Consider the following 18,478-nt stretch of genomic DNA (forward strand, 5'->3'; position numbering starts at 1 on the left):
GTCAGATGGCAGCTTGTAGGGGTTGGCTGTTCCTTCTTCCCTGTGGGTTCTGGAGGTTGAACTCAGGTCATCAGCTTCGGTGGCAAACACCCTTGCCCCGTGAGCCATCTTGCCAGACCACGTCTTCCTCTTTATAGTATAGTGCATGAGCGCTGTGTGTGTATAATATATACATATATATATTATACACACAATGTTTTAATTAATTAAATTTATTTGTTGTGTTAGTCACTGTTCTGTTGCTATGAAGAGACACCATGGCCAAGGCAACTCATGTAGAAAGGAAAGGGGTCTAACTGGGGGTTCGCTTACGGTTCCAGATGCCTAGTCTGCGATCCTCATGATGGGGCATATGTTGGCACAGATGGCACTAGAACAGTAGTTGAGAGCTTTACATCCTGATCCCCCAGGCAGCAGACAGACAGACAGACAGACAGAGCCTGACTTGGGCTTTTGAAACCTTAAAGTCCACCCCCAGCAACACACTTCCTCCAACAAGTCGGCCACGCCTTCTAATCCTTCCAAGCAGTTCACCATCTGGGGACTAAACCTGCAATATCTGAGCCTAGGAGGGCGGGTCTCATTCAGGCTGCCTCGTTTGTTTATTTGCATCTCCTCTGTAGCTTCTTCTTCCTGGTACCTAAGATCTGTAAGCATGGCTTGCTTGGAACACTGACCTTTGATTTCTTTGGGGACGGTCTGAGCTGGGCCATTGAATACCCACAGTGTTACCTGGCAGGCTTATTATTATTAGCCTTGAAGGAAGGGTAGAACTCTTGCAAGCCTGAGGGGATCGTCTGGTGGCGTCCTCCTGGGACAGGGTTCCTGAATGGTCTCTTCTTGCCACCTCCCATTCTGGAAGGAATCTTCTAGAGATAAACAGTGTGGAGTGGGGGCCGTGTACCTGCTTCCTTCTGAAGGAGGTAGCTCATGTGGCTTGCTGAGTATGTGTCCCTGTTCTTGTAGGCTTCCTGGAGCCTCTCTCGGTGTTGACATGGTGACCGTGTGCAGGCGGGCCACAGGCAGCCACAGCCCAACTGGAGTTCGGAGCTACAGACTGGCTGACAAGTAAGAACCTCCTTTTGCATGCACCCTGAAAGTGTGGAAGATGAGCGCGCTTCTTAGCCCCCTTCCTTTCTCCCTAACAGTGTAGGAATTGAGTGTCTCACCTGCTTCCTTTCCCAGGTACACAACCCTCGCTTTCTGTAACTAAAGAAACGTCACTCCCCCGAGGCTCCGGTCAGACATCTCTTCAAACTGCCTTCATTTGAGTCTTGAGACAGAAGTAGTTGAGAGGGTCTGGGTAGTGCCCAGTGAGCGTTGTGAAGCCCCCTTGTGCCTTCCAGGCAAGGGCATGTTTTCCTAGCTATAGAACCGTGGGTTTTGCGTTTAGCTTTGAACCCTAAAGCTTTGCAGCCGCAGCTGTCCACGTGGGCAGCATTTCCCACCCTCTGTTGGCGTGGAGCCTTTTCCTTGACAGTGTTCAAGTTCTGCTACCGCTAACCTCATGACAGCTCTGCAGCCCGGATGCTAGGATCCTCGAAACAGGAACTCCAGACACCCACGGGTGCAAGAATCATGCGGAGAAGATAGGAACAGTTGAAATAGTGTCACCAAATAGTGTCACCATACTTTACCCCTCTTGCTTGACTGCGGTAAATACAGCATGTTCTTCCAACAAACCGTTCTTTTCCACAGGTGCCGTTAAGTTACTCCAGGTGTCTGGGATCTTAAATGAAAACTGTAATGCAATCAGTTGAGTGCCTTGAGCAGTGTGTGTGTGTGATGTATTTTAGGAATTAATGCATTCATTTATTAAAGGCGTATATATATTAACAACTTGCCATATACTGTGAACAACAAGACTGATATGGCTTCTGAACTCAGAAGGCTCCAGTCTAAAGAAGAGAGATAATATTCCTACTTTTGGAAGAAAAAGAAATGGATGTTTGGGAACATAGCTCAGTGGTAGAGCCTACTTAACATGCTCAAATTTCTGGCCTCTATCTCTACACTGAGAAGAAAAATTAGCATACACCCCCAAAACAAATCTTTGGCCAGCACAGTGGTGCATGCCTGTAATCCCAGCACTCAGGAAGGCAGAGGTAGGCAGACCTTTGTGAGTTCAAGGCCAGCCTAGTCTACAAATTGAGTCTAGGGCAGCCAAGGCTACACAGAGAAACTCTGTCCCCCATCCCCCCAAAAACACAAAAACAAACAAACAAACAAAAAATAGCAATGCAAAGGCCAGACAGTACTCAGCTCTCTGTCAGTTTAGCAATCAACAATTGAGTAGACACCTTTCACACAGTGTACAAAAGATTACCCCAACACTTGTGGTATTATTTTGGTTTTTAAATAGTCATTGCAAGGCTGGGGAGATCTCGTGTAAAATAAGCTGAGTGTGACGGTTTATAATTCCAGCAGTGGGGATATGCAGAGACAGGTGACCCCAAAGGCTTACTGTTTGTCCTGTCAGTGTAGCCTCGTGGTTCCAGGCCAGTGAGAAACCTTGCCTCAAAAGATACACATGTACAGAAATAAATATCACTGTGAATTTGAGGCCAGCCTGGTCTACAAAGCAAATCCAGGACAGCCAAGACTACCCTGAGAACCTGTCTCAAAAAAAAAATTAATTAATTAGTTAATTAATTAAAGCCAAGTGATAGTGGTTCATGCTCTTAATCCCAGCACTCAGGAGGCAGAAGCAGGTAGATCTCTGTGAGTTTGAGGCTATCCTGGTCTACAGAGTAAGTCTGTCTCAAAAAAAATATATATATATATATGTATATATATATATATATATATATATATATATATAAAATAATAATAATAAATCTAAAAAAATAGCTTCAGAGGTTGGAGATGTCTCCGCAGTTAAGAATACTGGTTCCTCTTATAGAGGGACCTGGGTTCAGTTTCCAGCACCCACATGGCAGCTCATAACCATCTATAATTCCATTTTGAAGAGGTATGAACATCTCTCCTGACCTCCATGGGCACCAGGCACCCACAAGGTTAACGGACGTACATGCATAGGAAAATACCTATGTACATACAAATTAAAGATCATAAAACCCTTTTTCTTTAGCGATAGCTTCAGTGTTGCAGTTGTCAATTTGTATATAATATGTCTGTCTGAGTGCTGGCAGCGCCCCAGGACTGGCCAAGAACAGCCCTCTTAAGAACCCCTCACCTTCTATTTGTGTCTCTGGTACAGGGTCCAGGCAGAAGGTCCAAAGGCTGGGGACTCGCCAGGAAGGCAGCGAGCTGGGAGGGCCGTTTCCTTGCCAGAGACTAGTGGAGCACTACCCTTGGAAAGGAGTGCCCCAGGGAGGCCTCACAACCTCGTGCTGGAGGCAAGAGTGGTCATGCTCGGCTCCAGCATGACCGTCAGTGGCCCAGCTGCAGACCTTGGTGCTAAAGAGGCCGGCAGGCCCTTGAAGAAGCAGCCTGGTAGTGTCCGGAACCCTGGACCATCCGCCCACGCCAGATCTCAGCCCCAGCCTCTCAGCATAAAGGACAAGATATCCAAGTGGGAAAGCAAGCAGGAGCCGCCCGCTTCTGAGCCTGCCAGGCAAGCAGATGGCCAGGAGAACCACCCGCCACCCTGCAGCAGGCAGGAGAGGAGGGACAGTGAGGCCACCAGAACTAAGAGCGAGATGAGGCTCGAAACCCAGAGCTTGGAAAGCGACAGCAGAGGGACAGGAAGAACCGTGGGTCAGGACGCAGAACGGTGGCCAGGCCTGAGGCAGACCGATGCACAGCCGGAGCCCAGCCAGCACCGAGGGCGCGAGCCGAAACCCAGTGACCTACGCTTTCAGAGTGACCATCTCTCCGTGCTGGGCCAGGTCAAGAGACTAGAGAAGGCCTTGAGGGATGGCTCGGCTGGCTTGGACCCCCAGTTGCCGGGCACCTGTTATTCCCCGCACTGTCTGCCTGACAAGACAGAGGAAGACCAACCCGTTCCCGGGAACCATGAAAGTGAGGGTGCCTTAGCAGCTGGCCGAAGGGCCCACCACTTGGAGCTCAGGGAGCCCAGCCCTGAGGTTTCCGAGGACTGGAAAGGCCAGGAGAGTGTATACAGGGGCTCCAGGTGTAACCCCCCAAAGCCTTTCATCAACCCCCTCCCCAAACCCCGAAGAACATTCAAACATGCTGAAGAAGGGGACAAGGACGCAGGCCCAGGCATCAGCTTCAGGAAGGAGCAGAGAAACCTGCCCCCGCTGCCCTCTCTGCCTCCCCCTCCCCCACCGCTGCCCTCCTCCCCGCCTCCCACTTCTGTGAATAGAAGACTGTGGACTGGAAGGCAGCGGCCCAGTGCAGACCACAGGTAGGTGCTCACCAAAGGACTCTGCTTGTCGCCTGTGTCCCTTTGTGACTGCCCCTTCTTGGCCTAGTGATGCATCACATTCACACGAGGGGCCCTTACAGGGCACTGCGAGGCTGTTGGTTGATCCACCTGCTGCGCTTTGCCCTTATTCTCACAAAAGAGTGTTTGCTTCTAAATATTTCCCTCTGGAGGCAGGCACGGTGGTATGAGCCTATAACCCTAGCTCTTGGGAGGTTGGGGCGAGAGGATCATAAACATAGCAAGTTCCAAGCTAGCTTGGGCAGCTTTGTGAGATCCTGTCTCAAACCAACAAAATTACATTTCAGGTGTGATAAGCACGTGTAATTGTAACCAAAGGTTAAGGGTTCAATGAAGAAGTTTGTAAAGCTAGCCATTTCTTAGTGTGCTAACTGGTGGGGCCTAAGTGTTTCCTGCTTTGTCTGTCTGTCTGTCTGTCTGTCTGTCCGAGTATGGAGGCCAGAGCTGACATCAGGTGTCTTCCTCGATTATTCTCTGTTTTATGTACCTCCAGAGTGCTGAGATTACAGGTGGTCTACCAACGTCCACCTGGCTTTTCTATGGATTTGAGGGATCCTAACTCTGGGTCCGTATATGCAGTCCTGGCTGTCCTGGAATTCCCTATGTACACCAGGCTGGCCTTGAACTCACAGATGTCTCTGCCTCCCAAGTGTGGGTATTAAAGGCATGTGCCTTAGCCGGGCATGGTGGCGCATGCCTTTAGTACCAGTGCTCAGGAGGCAGAGGCAGGTGGATTACTGTGAGTTCGAGGCCAACCTGGTCTACAAAGTCCAGGACAGCCAAAACTACACAGAGAAACCCTGGGTTTTTTTTGAGGGGGGAACCCAAAACAAACAAACAACAAAAAAGGTGGGTGCCTCCACTCCCAGCTGAGTTTTGTTCTCTTTCTTTCTTTCTTTCTTTTTTTCTTTCTTTCTTTCTTGTATTTATTTATTACATATACAGTGCTTTGCCTGCAGGTACATCTATCTGCAGGCCAGAGGAGGGCATCAGATCACATTATAGAAGGTTGTGAGCCACCATGTGGTTGCTGAGAATTGAACTCAGGACCTCTGGAAGAGCAGTCAGTGCTCTTAACCGCTGAGCCATCTCTCCAGCCCCAAGTTTTGTTTTCTTAAGACGGGGTCTTTGTAAGGATCCCCACAAGCTCTACAGCCAGCAGAAGTACAAAGCCTGGAGAAGCAGAAGGAAATCCTGTTCAGCGTGACTTAGCTGGTATTGAGTCAAACTTCTAGACATGTTTAAGTCCAGTACAGTTCTGGAAAAAAGTTTCCTAGTAACACTTACCTCAATCCCGTGTGCCCACTGAAGGTTAAGGCATGATCCCATCGATACTCTTCCGCAAAGACATGTGACCTCTATCGGGAAGATGGGTTCTAGAGCTTAAGGGCCTAGGATCTGGTGCCATCTTCGTCATACATATAACACAGAGGTCATCAGACTATAAAGTACACGGGACAGCTCCCCTAAGGACGGGTTCTACTGGCAGAGAAACAAAGCTCAAGATAAAGGCTTAGGAGGAAGAGCCTGGAATAAACATTCTGGGTGGCTTGGGGTGAGGCCTGGCACCTATAGGTAGCAAAGGTGGCCTGGTCATTAACAACATCCATGCCAGGCTTCTGGGTGGAAAACCAGGTCTGCACATCCCTTCCACTGACATGGTAAGCCTGCTTGCTTAACCTTAATGGTTTCCCTACTACTTGTCTGTGCAAGGACATGGAGCCCTCTAGTTCTTACCTGTAGACCAAGCTGTTATAGAACTCACCATGTATGGAGCCCAGGCTGGCCTTGAACTTGTGGCCGTCCATCCTTAGCCTCCCATGTGCTGAGATTACAGTGGGCCACCATGTCTGATTTATTTCATTCCCTTATTTGCCTCCCAACTTTGCTTGGCATCTTCCACATGGGCTTTGGCCACTCATCCTCAGTCTACCATTGCCCAAGGCCAGTGGCCAGTTTTCTGTTATTTTCTTAGAGGGCATCTTTTGGAATTGAGGACAACTGTCAGTCACCCCATCTGGAAACACTGCCTTCATTTGGCTTCTGAGTCAGGGACTTCCAGGTGAGGCCTCCTCCTAGCTGCTCTGAGGAATTAACTTTTCTCCTTGCTAGAGTAGTACCTAGTTAGCCTGGTCTAAAGAGTGAGCTCCAGGACTACACAGAGAAGCCCTGTCTTGAAAACCCAAGAAGAGGGCTGGAGAGATGGCTCAGCGGTTAAGAGCACTGTCTGTTCTTCCAAAGGTCCTGAGTTCAATTCCCAGCAACCACATCCATCTCTAATGAGATCTGGTGCCTTCTTCTGGTGTGCAGGTGTACATACAAGCAGAACATTGTATATGTAATAAATAAATAAATCTTTAAATTTAAAAAGGAAAAAAAGAAAAACCAAAAAGAATAGTACCAAGTATCCGAATCTGTCCCTCCCGCAGCCGGGCTCAGGCCACAGACTTTTCTCCCTTCCCTACATTTGTTCCCTGATGGTCTCATCCCGCCCTGTGCATGTCACTTGCAAGTGTAGGACTCCCAGTGAGGTCCCCTCAGGTCTCAGATGTGTGTGGTCATGCCCTGCTTGCACCTCCAGGGGGTTCTTACCCCAGGCTGCCATGAGCCGACTCCTCTCACAGTAATCAGCATCTTATTAAATGGCGTTGCCCTTTGTTTAGTTACTTAGACCCCAGAGCGAGCATTCTCTCTGATTCTCTTTTCCGCATGCCCCTGACCAACCCAGCAAGAAGTCCTTCAGTCCCACTTTTAAAAACCTGATCTTGAATCTGATTATATCACCTTAGAACTACTGCCCACGCCCCCAGAAAAGTCCTCGCTCAGCAGCCAGAGGCAGTCTCCAGAAATTAAGCTCTATTCTGCGTCCATTCGTTGTCATCTGACCCCTAGTGTGCCTTTGGTTCAGATAGCTTAGTTTTTTTTCTATTCTCTTCCGAGAAGGAAATTTTTTCCATGTTCTAAAATAAGTGTGTGTGTGTGTGTGTGTGTGTGTGTGTGTGTGTGTGTGTGTGTGTACACAGAATCTCTCTGTGTAGTCCTTCCTGTTCTGGAGCTTGCTATATAGACAAGCCTGGCACAAACTCACCAAGATTCTTAAGCTGCTGCCTTCCAAATACTTGGCATACACTTGGCATACATGGCATACACTACCATGCTTGGATATATATAGTTATCTATATGTAAAATTCTTGTGTGTATTTCTCTAAATGTCCTCTTTATCACTATCAAATTTTACATACCCCGAAATACTTTTTTTTTGGTTTGGTTTGGTTTGGTTTGGTTTGGTTTGGTTTGGTTTCTCGAGACAGGGTTTCTCTGTGTAGCCTTGACTGTCCTGGACTCACTTTGTAGACCAGGCTGGCCTCGAACTCATAACGATCCACCTGCCTCTGCCTCCTGAGTGCTGGGATTAAAGGTGTGCGCCACCACTGCCCCGTTTCCAAATACATGGTTTAAACTAGGATTGTGTACATTTGTTTCTTCCTAAAAGACTTAATATTTTTGTTGCATTTTAAAAATTACTCTTCTTATGCATATGTGCATAGTAGGTGCAGGTGCCCATAGAGGTCAGAGGCATTTGAATCCTCTGGAGTTAGAGTTACAGTAAACTATAAGCCATTCCACAGGGTTGGTTGCTAGGTGAAATCAGGTTCTGTACAAGAGCAGTGAGTGCTCTTAGCACATGAGCCATCTTTCTAGGCCCTTGTTTCAATTCTTGTTTTTGTTGTTGTTTTTTCAAGACAGGGTCTCACTACGTAGCTCCAGTTGTCCCAGAACTCACTGTGTACACCAGGCTGGTATCGAACTCACAGATAACTGCCTGCCTCTGCTTCCCAAGTGCACCACTATGCCTGATCCTCTCTTATGATTTTGTTGTTGTTCTTTTTGGTTGTTTTTCGAAACAGGGTCTCTCTGTGTAGCCCTGGCTGTCCTGGAACTCTCCTCATAGACCAGGCTGGCCTCAAACTCACAGAGGTCCGCCTGGCTCTGCCTCCCTAGTGCAGGGATTGAAGGCGTGCGCCACCATGCCCGGCTTCTTTGTTGTGATTTTAATGTAATAATCTTTTCTCTTTTGTAGTTTTTATATTTAAGGAAACCTTACTTTTTAAAAAATATTATCTTTAGTTTTTTCTTAAGTTAGATTTGCTCATTGTATTTTATGTTTGAGTGTTTTGACTGCGTGTATATACGTGTGCCACATGCATCCTGGGTGCCTCCACTGACCAGAAGAGCGTGTCAGATCACCAAGAACCGGAGTTATTGAAGGATGTGAGCCACCATATGGATACTGGGAATTGAACTCAGGTCCTCTGGAGGAGCAGGGAGTTTACTAACCACTGAGCCATCTCTCCAACTCCTATGTTGTCTTCTCTCTCTCTTTTTTTTTTAAGATTGATTGATTGATTGATTGATTGATTGATTATACAGTGTTTTGCCTGCATGTACATCTGTACTCCAGAAGAGGGCAGCAGATCTCATCGTAGATGGTTGTGAGCCACCATGCAGTTGCTGAGAACTGAACTCAAGACCTTTGGAAGAGCAGGCAGTGCTTTTAAAAGACACCTTAAAGAAACATCTTTCTAGGCTGGGAGGTGGTGGCGCACGCCTTTAATCCCAGCACTTGGGAGGCAGAGGTAGGCGGATCGCTGTGAGTTCGAGGCCAGCCTGGTCTACAAAGTGAGTCCAGGATAGCCAAGGCTACACAGAGAAACCCTGTCTTGGAACCCCCCCCCCCAAAAAAAGAAACATCTTTCTGCTTTTAGGCATTTGTTAGTTAATTCTCTTGGCCTCCTACGCACATAGTCACACTGTCTCCAAAGGATGATGACTTCACATCTACATGCATGTACACAAAATAAACAAAATAAAATTTAGATACAACAAAAATAAACAAATGGTAGTGTTGATGGCAGTGGGTGAGCCTTGTCTTACCTTTAACTTATTGGTGATACGTCCAGTGGTTCACTGTCAGATGATCTTACCTGCGTTTTTATTTTATCAAAATAGTATTGTATTGGGCTGAAGAGATGGCTTAGAAGTTTAAGGGCACTGACTGCTCCTCCAGAGGTCCTGAGTTCAATTCCCAGCAACCACAAGGTAGTTCATAACCATCTATAATGTGATCTGACATCCTTTTCTGACCTGCAGGTGTACATTCGGGCAGAGCACTGTATACATAATAATAAATTTTTTAAATCTTTTAAAAAATAGTATTGTATTGTAGATGATTTTTAAGGATTTACTTATTTTTACGTGTATATGTATTTGCCTGCGTGTACAGATGCGCCTCGTGGATGCCTATGTCCTTCAGAGGCTAGAAGGGGGCATTGGATCCCCTGGAACTGGAGTTACAGGCAGGTGTGGGTTACCATGTGGGTGCTGGGAACTGAACCTAGCTTCTCTCGAAGAGCAGCCAGTGCTCTTGACCGGTCAGCCATCTCTCCAACCTGGATGATGGAGATTTTTCCAAAGCACTTTACAAAAGCTTTATACACTCCTTTCCCTTGCTGACCTATTAGTGGATACCTTTTTTTCCAGCTCTGGGGATCAAATCTAGGGTCTTTTACATGCTAAGCAAGTGTTATACCACTAAGCCACACGTCCCCAACTCCAAATTTGCGTCTAACTAGTAGCCCCTCCATGTCAGTTACGTTGCTACTGCTGTGATAAAACACCATGGCCAACGCAACTTATAGAAGAAAGATGTTTTTGTTTTTGTTTTGACTTATAGTTCAAGAGAGACAAGAGCCCATCATAGTGGAGAAACGTGGCAGAAGGCAGCAGTGGTGGGGGCAGGAGCAGAGGCCAAGGGCTCACATTTTCCAGTGCATGCATAAGCAGAGAAAGTTGACTGGGAACAGGGCGAGGCCTTAAGCTCTCAAAGCCCCACCCCCATGACACTCTTCCTCCATTGAGGCTACCGCTCCTAAGCCTCCCCAGACAGCGCCACCAGCTGGTGAGCAAGTGTTCGTAAGATGAGCCTAATTGGGGGGGGTGTTTCTAATTCAAATCATCCTTCCCACTGGGGAATTAACTCCCACCATGCTCCCACGTTAGTGTGTGGGTGAATTCAATTTGCTGATATTTGAAGATTTTTTTTAATGTGCCAGTGTTCCATGACGGAGGCATATCTACGCTTGGGCGGTTTGTTCATTCATATTTATTTACCGTGTGTCTGTGTGTGTCTGTGTCTGTGTGTGTGTGTGTGTGTGTGTGTGTGTGTGTATACCACAGTTGGAGAACAACTTGTAGGAGTTGCGTCCCTTTCCACCACATAGATTCTGAGGGTCAAACTCAGGTTGTCGGGCCTGGCAGCAGGCGCCATTACCTGCAAGCCATTTATTTGTTTGTCTGTTTATTGAGACTTTTAAAATTATGTAATGCACTAGGAAAAACTAGAAATGTTAATCATGAGGCAGGGTGTGGTGGCACACCCCTTAATCCCAGCACTCAGGGAGGCAGAGGCAATCGGATCGCTGTGACTTTGAAGCCAGCCTGGAAGTGAGTCCAGGACAGCCAAGGCTACACATAGAAACCCTGTCTCGAAAAACCAGGGGGGAAAAAAAAAGAAAGAAAGAAAGAAACAAAGAGAAATGGTAATCGTGCAGATTGCCTCCTCAGTGACGGAGACGAATCCCTGATTTTCCACCCAGAGGGCTGGAGTGGATGTTGTTAATGACCAGGTCACCTGTAGAGGCCAGGCCTCACCCAAGACCCCCAGAATGTTTATTCCAGACTCTTCCCCCCTAAACCTTTATCTTGAGCATTGTTTCTCAGTCAGTAGAACCCGTCCTTAGGGGAGCTGTCCCGTGTACTGTATAGTCTGATGACCTCTGTGTTATATGTGTGACCAAGACGGCACCAGATCCTAGGCCCTTAAGCTCTAGAACCCATCTTCATGATAGAGGTCACATGTCTTTGCGGAAGAGTATCGATGGGATCATGCCTTAAGCTTCATTGGACACACGGGATTGAGATAAGTGTTACCAGGAAACTGTTTTCCAGGATTGTACTGCACTTAAATATGCCTAAATACACTGCCTGGTGTCAGACTCTAGAAGTCTGAACCAGCACTGGGTAAGTCTTGCTGAACCTCACTTGGACCAGAGCGTTTTCCATGCTGACCGTGATGCTTTCAGGAACCCTTTACAGAGCAGCCCTCGCTGGCCTGGAACTCACTGTGCAGATCAGACTGATTTCAATCTCACAGAGATCTGCCCACCTCTGCCTTCCAAGTGCAGATTCTATGAGCCATTTTGCCAGCCCACTCTTAATTTGTTTTGTTGTTGTTGTTCGTTTAAACTTTTTTTAATTAAAAAATTATGTACATGCATGTTTTGCCTACATGAATGTATATATGTGTACCACGTGGATACCTGGTACCCACAGAAGCCAGAAGAGGGTTTCCATGGATACCTGGTACCCACAGAAGCCAAAAGAGGGTTTCAGATCCCCTAGAACTGAAGATAGGTAGGGGTGTAACCTACCATGTGGGTGCTGGGAACTGAACTCAGGTACTTTGGAAGAAGCAGCCGGTGCTCTTAACATGAGCCATCTCTCCAGCCTGCTGTTTGCTTTCTCTGTTGCTGTCGTTCTTAAATTAAGATTTGTTTTTATTTGTGTATCGGCGTTTGTATGCCCCGTGATTATGTGCCTGTAGAGGCCAGGAGAGGGTGCTGGATCCTCTACAGCTGGAGACACAGGTGGTTGTGAGCCGCCTGATGACGGTGCTGGAAGTAGAACTTGGGTCCTCTGCAGGAGCTACTGCTCCGCACTGCTGCTCCGCCTCCCCAGCCCACTGGTAAGTTTTGTTGTTGAAGGAAGAACCGGCTTTGGTGCTGGAAATTAAACCCAACGCCGCATGCATGTTACACTTATGTTCCACCGCTGAGCCACATGCCCTCAGCCTCCATCTTCCCCTTCTAAACCCTTTTCCAACCTAGTGCCAGAGCCTGGCTACCTTAATCCTAGCCTTGTGGCTTCTCTGAGTGACATTGTGCCCTCACCAATCCCTGGGGCAGATTGGTTCTGGAAACAGAGATCTTCCCTCCTGGTTGGGCGGGCGATCAGCCTGGTGAGTCACTGTTCTCCTTACCTTTTTTTTCCTCCTTGCTACAATCTGCCGCTTTCAGTCTTGTCACATTTTTCTTTACAGGCAGCTAAAATTACTTAGTTTAAATTCAAAAATGAAAATCTTCTCGGCTAGTTTGAATATGACCACATCGGCTGCATTTTAGCAGTTTTGACTTTAGGTTTCTCATTTTGTTAAAAACAAAAACAAAAACAAAAAAACACTACAATGGAGGTGATTAGGGCAAGATGTTCACTGTCTACACAGTCTGCTCTTTGTTGCGGACCTGTCTCACAGAAAAAGAAAAATGGCTTACCCCTCGCATTTGGCAGACGTCCTGCCCTCTCTGAGTCAGGAGAGCCAAGCCAAGGCTGAAGAAAAAAAAATAATGATGAAGGATTCCGAGGCCTCGAGGGTTTGGGATGACACAGCCAGTCTGGGGGCTTTGCTGACTGAAGTCACTGTATTTTTCATTGGCCAGTCAGCATACCAGCCGCCGCATCAGGCGACACTGATTCTTGGTTTGAAGGAAACATCTTTTTTTTCCCCTCTCTTCTCTCTGTCCTTTTTCGTCCCCTCTTCCCTTACCTTCCCCCTTCCTTTTCTTTATTTCTCTGAATCCTCAGGAAATTAACTGCAAAGACTTGGGCCCTCAGCCTAGCCCCTCACATGTCAGGAAATTCCAAAGGCCGGCTTCCTACATTAATGTGAGCGTGGCTGTGTACGTTTTATGGCAGATCTTTAATAACCCCGGCAGCAATGCCTCGGCTGCCAGGAAACAAAGGTGATTTTTTTTTTCCTTAAGCACAAGCAACATCTCGAATTCACACCCAGGTGCATGCTCCAAATACTTTAACTTGGATTCAGAGTTTTACATTTGAACTGCGTTTGGTCATGTGACACTTTTAAATCTTTGTAAAACCAAATGTCTCCCCGGCCAGTCCCACTCCTAATAAGTCTTTTAAATAGATGGCCTAGCTGACACACAGAGGAAGGGGATGCAGGCTATCCTATGAGATCTAATAGGCTGTTGCCAGACAGTTGGGGTAGGAGGGCCCCCCCCATCCGAGGTCTAGGGGGAGTAGGCAGAAGAGGGAGGGAGGGTGGGAATGGGAAGATAAGAGAGGGAGAGGATAACAATTGGGATGTAATGTGAATAAATTATAATAAATAAAATATACGTTTAAAAAAAAATAATGTCAAGCTAGGCTTGGTAGTGTGTGCCTGTAATCCCAGCACCTGGGAGGCAGAGGCAGAGGCAGGTGGATCTGAGTTAGAGGCCAGCCTGGTCTACGTAATGAATTCCAGGGCAGCCAAGGCTATGTAGAGCGACACTGTGTGTGTTTGGGGGTGGGAAGTGACCCTTGTGTGTGTTTGGGGGGGGGGGCAGGGGCAGGCGCGCAGGAGGATCTGAGGAATGGGTGAATTGCTTTGCCTCAAGCTGAGAAGCTTGGTTTACAAGGACAATCTTTTCCATCAGTAGCAACATTAGAAAGCAAAGAGGCTTTGGTTGCTGTACTGCATTCTGAGAGCCATTATTGTGTCTTATTTTTCACTGGATGGTAAGAACCATTGGACCTTCGATGCTGTGTGTAGGTCTTCAAGTTTTGCCTCCAGCAATTTCAGAGTTTCGGCTCTCATCTTAGGGTCTTTAGTCAGATGGATTTTTCTGTAGATAAGAAATACAGATGATCTTTTTTTTTTTTTCTAGCACTGCTTATTGAATAGGCTGTCTTTTCCAATTTATGTGCTTGACACATTGATCAAAGATTAGGTGGCTGCACTGTGTGCTCATTTCTGGGTCCTCCACTCTGTTTCATAAGTCTGTATATGTACGTGTCTGAAGTTTTTGTTTGCTTTGATTTTTGGGTTTTTGAGACAGGATCTCTCTCTGTGCAGCCCTGGCCACTATGTAGACCAGGCTGGCCTCAAATTCACAGAGGTCTGTTTGCCATTGCTTCCAGAGTGCTGGATTAAAGGCGTGGGCCACCAAATCTGGCTAAAAACAACTTTTCCCGTATTCATTGCATAGCCAGGCATGGTGGCGTACACCGTCAGTCCCTGTACTCAAGAGGATTGCCGTGAGTTCAAGCCTACATTATAGAGTGAGACATTGTTTGGGAAAAAAAATCAATTAATTAATACTCATTTACTTATGCAGCCAACAAATACTTGCTGTGAGTATATTTAGTGTTGGATGTGAGGATTTATTAATGAGCAGAGACCCTATATAGGCTAGCAGTGAGAGTACTCTGCCTGTGTGTGGTGTGGCTTGATTGCTTACTTAGTCCTGCCTGCTCTGAGAAAGCATGAAATGCTGTGAGAACGTTCGGCAGGTGAGCCCAGCCTGCCAAGAAAGGGCAGCCTTGAGAGGAAGCGGTGTTCTGATGCACAGACAAGAGGAGGCGGCAGACAGAAGGTCATGCAAGTCCTGAGCTTTCGTTCTGCGGGAGGAACTGACGGACAAGGTGTGGCCATAGAAGGGTTAAGGGTTCACAAGGATGGAAGAGGAGGCCCTGAGGGCTGATGGAGCCAGTTCTGGCGGGGCTCTGGAGACCAGAGGAGCAATGGGAAGCATTTGACGACAGTTTTGAAGGGAGCAATCATCAGATTTGCATCTGTGGTCGAGTGGGTGCTGTGGTCACGCTGTGATGTAATGACAGTGGGGACGGAAGAAGTGGTCAGCTCCTAGGAGGCTGGGGAGGTGGAAGGCCACTTAGCTGGTTAGGTGTAGGCTGCGATAAAGGGCTCTGCGGTATGCATAAACATCTGTTGGCCTTCCAGAGGCCGGCTCTTAAGAGGAGCTTCATTTGAGACATGTTAATTTTGAGGTTCAGGCCGACTGTCTTAAATTAGCATTTCATTTACAAGAATATGGAAAATCCATTAGTAACCCTCACACAGTATTTGGACATTGGTCGTGGGTTTTTTGGTTTGTTTGGTTTTGGGTTTTTTGGTTTGTTTTTATGTTTTCTTGGAGGCAGTTTTATGATGTATTCCAGGCTGGCTTCAAACTCAAGCTCCTGAGACTGGGATTAGACTTGGGGTGGAGAGGAGAAAGAGAGGGAGCTTGTTGGGGAGGGGCCATGCTGGAGATGTCTCAGCTGCTCGCCTGACATCCATGAGGACCTGGGTTGGATCCCTAGCACCGTGAGCAGCAGGGGTGATGTGCACACTAGCGGGTCCCCCAGCACTGAGGATGCAGAGCGAGAGAATCAGAGGCCAGAGGCCATCCTCAGTTGCAAGTGAGTTGGACCAAGCCTGGCTTTACTGAAGTGATATAGTCATGTCTCTAAAACCAGCTGTCACGTGATCATTCTGGAGGGGCTGGGAAGGCAAAGACCTTGCCAGATAAGCAGGGACTCCTTGCCTTCGGTTCAGTAGTTCTGAGCACTGTTGCCCCCACGCGGCGGGTAGTTAGCACGCCTGTGGGAGGTGAGGAAGATGGGGGCTGGCCACGGTTAGCTAGAGAGACACCTGTTTGCTCGTCCTTGTCATTTCTTGTGTTCACCCTTGGAAAGTCCCTTTTTCCCCCGAGCTAATATATGAAGTTGCTGAAACCTCTCTCGAATTCAAACGTGTTTGTGGAGAATTAGCTTCCTGGATCAGTCATTCAGGTGAGCAGATTTCTCTTCAGGGCGTGTGAGCTCCTGTGTCACCCCTGGGCTGTTCTCACACAAGGGGAGACCAGGCTGAGCTCTTGATGAGTTTTAAGTTTTTATTGAGCCACATGGACCCTACTGTAAGTCTAAAGAGGCAGCCCCGAGCTGAGCGAGCTTACAAAGGTATGAAAATCACAAGTTTGTTGCATCCCCTTGACTTAGCTGTGGTGGCTATTAGCAAGCGTGACAAATAAGAATAGGGTGCATTTGCGTCAGCATAGTATTTCTGTTTGGTTAGGGGAGCAGAGAGCCTTTTGGTTACAGAAACAGAACTGTGCAGGTTGGCAAAAATCCCTGCAAGTACCGCACACGCCTGAGGGTCACCCTGACCTCAGTGTTAGCCCAAAGTTGGGTCGGGATTTAGCAAGTGCGTTTTTCTCACTTCGCCTGAACCTCAGAACAAGAAGACAGAAGTCCCTGCATGCCACCACTTGCCCATTTGATGCTGATACGTGACACAGATAAGCCAGACCTCGTAATAACCGCAACTCTGCTGACCTGTTACGCTAGAAACTGTTCCTGAGAGATCTGTGCCCTCCCCCCCCTCTGCTCCTCTGTGGACTTTGTTTTGTGTTGGTTTGCATTTCACACCTTGGTCACCTCCCAAACCAGGACTTAAACACAGACGTGGAATTTCCATTAGGAAACTCTGTGGCAGCTTATTTTACAAGTTAAGCTTTGCAGCAGAGGCAGGAAGTTCAAAGGACAGCCTGGGCTAACATAGTGAGACCCTCTCTCCAAAAGCCAGGGACTGAGCCAGGCATTGTGACACACGCCTTTAATCCCAGCACTCAGGAGATACAGATGGGCAGACCTCTGAGTTTGCGGGCAGCCTGGTTTACAGAATGAATTCCAGGACAGTCAGTACTATACAGAGGAAACCCTGTCTTGAAAAACAAACAAAGCTATGGGCTCAGGGTAAAGTGACAGGGCACTCGCCCAGCATGCGCAAGGCTGTGCCGGCTCTGTACTGTGGCTTGTGGCTAACGGCTCGGGTACCGTGATGCATGAGTGGGCACAGCTTGCACAGGTTGGTTCTCTTCTTCCACCCTGTGGGTCTAAGAGACTGAACTCAGGTCGTCAGGCTTGGTAGCAAGCGCCTTTACCTGCTGAGCCGTCTCATGGGCCCTGGGTTTTATAGGATTCTTTCTGTTTTGGTTTGGTTTTTTGTTTTGTTTTTGAGACAAGGTTTCTCTGTGTATCCTCAGCTGACCTGGAACTCACTCTGTAGACCAGATTGGCCTCGAACTTATACAGCTCTGCTGTGAGTGCTGGGGCTAAAGGCGAGAGCCACCACTGCCCAGCTCTTGTTTTGGTTTGGTTTGGTTTGTTGTTATTTTATTGTGGGTTGTTGTTGTTTGTTTGTTTTGAGACAGGATCTACATCCCAGACTGGTGTAAAACTCACTCACTACAGCCTAAGTGGCCCAGGACCACTGGCAGTTCTGTTTCCTCAGAGTGTTGGGATTATAAAATGAATCACCATGCCCAGCTTTTATCTTTGTTATTTTTTAATTTTTAATTACTTATTATTTTATTTACCTATTATTGTATTATGTCGAACTTTTTTGGGTTTTGTTTTAATTAATTTATGTGCATTGTTTTGTCTGCATATTTGTCTATGTGAGGGTGTCAGGTCCCCTGAACCGCAGTTTAGCTGCCATTTGTGTGCTGGGAATTGAACCCGGATCCTCTTGAAGAGCAGTTGGTGCTCTTAACCCCTGAGCCATCTCTCTAGCCCCCTATACTTTTTTCTTTTTTTTTTTTTAAAGACAGGGCCTCACTAGCTCTGCCTGACCTAGAATTCACTATATAGACCAGGCTAGCCTCAAACTCACAGAAATCTGCCTGCCTCTGCCTCCTAAGTGCTGAGATTAAAGGCTTGTTCCATAATGCCTAGCTTTGCTTTTTAAGACAGAATCTCAGTCAGGTGTGGTGGCGCACGCCTTTAATCCCAGCACTCGGGAGGCAGAGGCAGGCAGATTTCTGTGAGTTTGAGGCCAGCCTAGTCTACAAAGTGAGTTCAGGACAGCCAAGGCTTCACAGAGAGACCCTGTCTGGGGGAGTGGGGGTGGCGGGGGACAGAATCTCATTATGCAGACCAGCCTGGCCTGGAACATACTGCACCTTCCTGTTTCAGCCTCCCAGGTAGGGACACTGCAGACACACACCACCATGCCTGCCTCCTAATCAAGTTCCAACAGAAAGTTTTTACAATCTAGTCTTTCCAAGTGCTGTTTAGACTGTCAACCCCTTTTATGTGTCAGTATTCAAACACAAAGCATGCCTCGTGGGCATCCTGCTCTCACGAGTGTGGAAAAATCACAGCAGAGCTAAGGTATATCTTGACAGTCCAGGGTGTCCAGCAGGA

At 47.5% G+C, this 18,478-nt stretch overlaps 1 protein-coding gene across 5 annotated transcripts in view; it reads left to right on the forward strand.

Moving 5' to 3' along the window:
* Positions 1–18,478, forward strand: part of DENND2A (DENN domain containing 2A) — a 91,776-nt gene that overhangs the window by 32,892 nt on the left and 40,406 nt on the right. For all 5 annotated transcript variants that reach the window (XM_084785213.1, XM_084785211.1, XM_084785215.1 and 2 more), the window contains exons 2-3: positions 967–1,068; positions 3,221–4,333. In XM_084785213.1, the coding sequence (XP_084641339.1) occupies positions 995–1,068; positions 3,221–4,333 (1,187 nt within the window). In that variant the 5' untranslated portion in view covers positions 967–994. The remainder of the gene's footprint in view (positions 1–966; positions 1,069–3,220; positions 4,334–18,478) is intronic.

The sequence above is a fragment of the Acomys minous genome (genome assembly GCF_964271855.1).
Source record: "Acomys minous genome assembly, chromosome: 6".
NCBI classification, from domain to species: domain Eukaryota; kingdom Metazoa; phylum Chordata; class Mammalia; order Rodentia; family Muridae; genus Acomys; species Acomys minous.